This window comes from Montipora capricornis, chromosome 8 (genome assembly GCF_036669925.1).
Source record: "Montipora capricornis isolate CH-2021 chromosome 8, ASM3666992v2, whole genome shotgun sequence".
NCBI lineage: Eukaryota > Metazoa > Cnidaria > Anthozoa > Scleractinia > Acroporidae > Montipora > Montipora capricornis.
In genome coordinates this window covers 34,663,658-34,668,657 of record NC_090890.1, presented here as the reverse complement: position 1 = coordinate 34,668,657, position 5,000 = coordinate 34,663,658, and the positions used below count along the sequence as shown (strand labels likewise).

General features: G+C 41.7%; 1 protein-coding gene across 1 annotated transcript in view; it reads right to left on the bottom strand.

The window, feature by feature from the left end:
- The window catches only part of LOC138013967 (uncharacterized), a 14,301-nt gene that overhangs the window by 3,459 nt on the left and 5,842 nt on the right, over positions 1–5,000 (bottom strand). Inside the window, exons 5-8 of the mRNA XM_068860998.1 lie at positions 4,800–4,955; positions 3,613–3,852; positions 2,724–2,870; positions 1,729–1,962 (exon numbers count right to left, since the gene is read on the bottom strand). Coding sequence (XP_068717099.1) covers positions 1,729–1,962; positions 2,724–2,870; positions 3,613–3,852; positions 4,800–4,955 — 777 coding nt within the window. The remainder of the gene's footprint in view (positions 1–1,728; positions 1,963–2,723; positions 2,871–3,612; positions 3,853–4,799; positions 4,956–5,000) is intronic.

The following is a 5,000-nucleotide window of genomic DNA, read 5'->3' as shown; positions in this document are numbered from 1 at the left end:
AACCTCTATCAATAACAAAATTTCCCAGCCAGCTCATCGAAACACCTGTATTTTTGCCAGCCAGCAAGATTCCTCTGGGGAACAGATAATGTGAGGAACAGATTCGTTGGGTGCCCCTGTTAATTAGTGCGGTAAAAACAGGCAGTCAAATTTCGTACTCCTTCTCGTCCTCGTCGTAAAATCTAAAGCTCTAAAACTCTTTAGAAAGAAGCGGAAAGAACTGAACTATCGCTAAACATTGTTTGGGGCGAGAGGGGGATCTGCAGAAGAAGCTTTACTTCATGCCGAAAATAATTTGTTTAGATATGGTGAAGGGGTAAACTTGTCTCAACAATTTCGTCCAGCATTGTAGATCACACTAACCGTCCTTTAAGGTTTTCGAGTTATTTTATTATTTTTTTCTGACGTAAACTCTTGAACACGTAACGTTAAGTTATAGAATAGATCATTTTACAGTTTTGTGCTCAGTTACCTGGCCTTTAAATGAAAGTGAGTCTGGAGTTGACCTTGCTTTAACAGAAACCTCACTGCTTTTCTTATGTTAATGATGTTGTTCTCATGCTAATTAGTAGGAATTTACATAAGAAAAGCAGTGGGGTATTTATCAAAGCAAAGTCAATTCGAGCCTCACTTTCATTCAACGGTCAGGAAACTAAGCACACAACTGTAAAATGGGCTATTCAATTTCTAATTAACAGTTTCGTTTTTTCACTGCCATCAAAAGGCCACGGTCGGTATATCAATATTCAGGCATGGCTACCAGGCTTTATGGTTAAATTTAAATATTGTTTTGTTTAGAAATCCTCCTTGAGACATGTGAAAGTGAGCCGTAAAATTTGACCATAAAGCCTCGTAGCCATGCCTGAATATTGATATATCGAACGTGGCCTATTACATTGCTGCGATAGTTGGCGGACCTTTAAAAATAGAAACCGGCAACTGAAGTGGATCGAAAAATCAACCAATCGCAGCGCTGAATGTGACCTATAAATTAATCAGTTTAGCCACAGTGATCTATTGAGGAGAAAAAAAAGACCTTTGATAGAAATTTAAACTTCGAATTCAGAACCCCCACTTTCAGGAAAGGCGAAGTGAAACCCCCAAAAATATTGCCTCATGAAACTGCTATCTCAAAAGGTAAACGTGCCACTCAGTAGACACCATTGAGTCTTTCCGCGTTCGACCTACCGAATTTTTCAAGGTTACCGCGCACCGGTGACTCAGTTGGTTGAGCACCGGGTGCCTCGTGGGAGGTGGTCATTTCTACTCCGGCCGGACCAACACTCAGGGTCTTAAAATAACCGAAGAGAAAGTGCTGCCTTTGTAATTACACCCGCAAATGGTTAGACTTTCAAGTCTTCTCGGATAAGGACTATACACCGTAGACCCCGTCTCACAAATATCTTCCATGTTTACAAGTTCTCCGTAGCGGGACGTTAAAGAACCCACATAATATTCGAGAAGAAAAGGGAATGAAGTTCCCGGTGTTGTGGCTGTCCTCTGTGAGCGTGTACTTTCCAGCAGAAGTGGCCGGCTTGGCGTAATATCTCTAAAAAGGCTTGTGGGGTATGAGGCCACCTAAGCAGAAACAGCCATAAGCCAAAGGACTTTGCCGAATGCTGGGACATGTAGATGTAGACCGACCGCAATGAACTCGTAGCAACAAAAGACTTGGATGATAGCAAATTAATCTTTTTTACAGGCAACGTAGAAAAATCCCTCACTTACCCATTCGCCTCACTCCAAAGTATTCCCAACCATTTTGTCTCGCATAACGTCCACATTTGCACAGAAAGCTGGAAAAATCTTCAGTGTAATTCGCGCTCCACTGCAGAATCTTTCCTCCGAAGTTTGGCTCCCCAGGCGATGCTTCATTGTAGAAAATGTCTTTCATTACCGGGTTTGTCGGATCATCTTTGTAACAATCAACGGGTACAATAGTAACTTCACAAGTAGCGTCTTCTGATGAAGAAAACAACTTGTGTTGGAAAAAATGCTCTCAAAATCGATGCGTTTATGGTTGGAAATTGCTCGTACGGTGTGCAAAAAGGTCAAGGTAATGGATTGAATATTTAAAATGTTTTTGCTGTGCGGATCCTTTTCAACGGCTTCAGTGATGATTGAGAATTATCTGCATTAATTTTACAGGGAGGAAATGTTTGGGGTTTGAAAATGAGTTGCTGATTCGATTTCGAGCCTGCAAGTGAACAGGGTGGGTGCATATTGACATCAAAAATAATTTCCCCAGCCTTAAGACGAGGGCAATTATTTGATTTTGGACAAAACTCAAGTGAAATTTTTCCCTAATATCATGGGTGACAAGTTACGTTCATAAGACGTGGGTTCATTCCAAACCTAGAAGCCATTTTGGCCCTCTAGGAAAAGTTGCCATGGCAACATTGTAATTTCTCACGTGAAATTATAAATTAACGCTGAAATTTTGCGCCAAAATTAAGAAGTAATTTTCGCCCATGCTATTAAGCTAGTTGTTATCATTATCATTTCCTACCCTGCGCGTTTTTGGATCGGTGTTTCTGGCGCCTAAAGAACAAACTTAAACTTTTGTTAAAACGGTTCATTTAGACGGCGCTGATTTAAATACTTTTCAGTCTGTTTGAACTTTTCGCCAGTAACCAAAAGGGGACGAAAGGTGCTATAGGTGCCATGTATATAATAGCTACCAAATCTTCAACTTTGAGTAGTCGCTTCGGAAGATTCCTTACTTAGTTTGTATACAAAATTCGATAAAAGACCTCCAGAGCAGAACTGATCATGCTTCATGCATGGTTCTTTATAGGAATCGACGCACCAAGAGCTATAACCGTCAATATCATACGTCAGACGAGCGTCTTCACCACTCCAACATTCTCCTGCGAAATAAATAAAAAACTAAACTGAATTTAAATGTTATTGTTGAGGTCACGATATATACATTTGTATAGTGGAAAACAATTTAACTCAATTGAGGTAGCTTGAATTGAAACCGACTGTAATTGGATAATTCCCCAAGAACTACATTCGACGAAAGCGAATCGCGACTTTACTTTGTGTTCTGAAGTACTGTTGTTCAAAAACACGACGACGCGAAAGGGAAGTGCGACCTCGACTGACCTGTGGCTTGTTTGAATATTCGTTGGGTCGTCGTTTGTTTTAAACTCTATATTAGGAGAACTTCAATATTAAATGCCTCTTGAATTCGTTTGCTTGTTTTTTCATTTTATTTTTGGCGAGAGTACCCTGGATGCCAAAGATTTCATTTTTCTTTCCCGAGGAGCGGTTAACCCGCTAAGCGCAGAATGGCGAACAGAGGCGTGACAAATACAACGGCTTCGATCGGTATCGCCGCGTTGCCACTCATAGACACCATGCCAAAGAAGAAAAACCTCTGGTACACAGGGTATAGCGAGAGCAGTGCGCTGGGAAACTCTTGCCTTTTAGTTTTCTAACCCCGCTGAAATATCAACACTTAGATAATGATGTGTCGAGAAGGGTGTGACTTGCCTTTCATTTTGAAAAAAAGGGCCCCACACATCCCCCAATTGCAAAACAAAAACGTTCTCGGCTAACTCAATTGAAGGCCAGCGTTTTAAGAAATGAAAGGATAATAATTACCGTAGAATTGCATCCCAAAGAAAGTGCTTCCATGACCTTTAGCTGCCTTGGCGCACCTACAAACGAACTGAGGAAGATACACATCCCAATTTCTCCAATCCATCATCTTCCCACTGAACTTTTCGAACTTAGGATCGCGATCACTGAACAAATAGTTCGGCAACGGCCTTTTTCCTTCAACATGACGATCAGCGAAACATTCGATTCTTTCGAAGGCAGCTTCTTGGCAACTTGTATCCACTAAAACAAAGGGAATCAGTGAAGATTTAAACAAGATGCATTTCTTTGGCCGCCTTTCAGTTTGAAAGAAAATTATCTCTGGCGTTTCCGAGTCACGTTAAATGATTGAATATTAGTGCACTGGTAATGTCGTAGTGATCTTGGCCGCCTGTTACACAAATTCGGCTCCAACATGATTTCGAGGATCTGGGATATGAGTAAGGACTTGTGCGTTTTTTTTTCCTGGGGGCCTCGGGAGTAGATTTTACCGGAATCCGACTTTTGGAAGTTTTCGAAGAAGAGCGAGAAGTGGCTCGTTTTCTTTAAATGTTGACCGTGTGGCACTTAGAATTCAACAGAAATATTTATCAATTCCCCACCTCCCCCCCCCAAAAAAAATCTTTCCATCTGACCCCCTCGACCCTGATTCTCATCGCGAACACTTCCTTTTTCCTTTACAAACATTGAAAGGGAAAGGCGGGGGGAGAGTGGGGGGGGGGGGGGGATTGCAAGTGGAAAATGTAACGTTAAGGTGATTTTTGTCCCAAGTTCAGTGCCGCAACCACTTTTGTCGCTTATTGTATTTTTATTCCCAAGTAATTTAAACTAAGCCTAGAAATGGAAATGGGCCCAAATACAAAGTTTCTCTGTTCTTGTGTGAGCCTTTTTTAATTACTAGATCGGCTAACGCTCAGGCCCCAGTTGTTGAAACGATCGATGGATAGCGCTGACCACCGGATAAATCACTAACAAGTGGATAAGTCATAGCGAAACCAATTGCGCAGCTATCCAATGGTGATTTAGCCGGCGGATAGCGTTATTCACCTGCTGAACAACTGGGGCCAGACGGAGTACATAGGAATAAAGGTAGTGCATCCTTAAAATTTAACTCTAGATATCTGTAAGAGCCGAAGGATTTCCGGCGTTTGCTTTCACGAATATACGCGTTTTTTAACTTGACAACTTACCCATTTGATACACCATGTTGTGCCACTGAGTTCCAACACAGAAACGAGAATCATCCGCACAGGGTTGGTAGTTTTCTGCAATGCATCCTTGGCCATCGCTATCCTGACCATGCTGTGCATAATCATGGAGATGACTGTGTCCAGCCCAGCACTCTCCTATTAACAGAATCAAATATAAGCTTGGGTGTTTTCAAGAGTTGC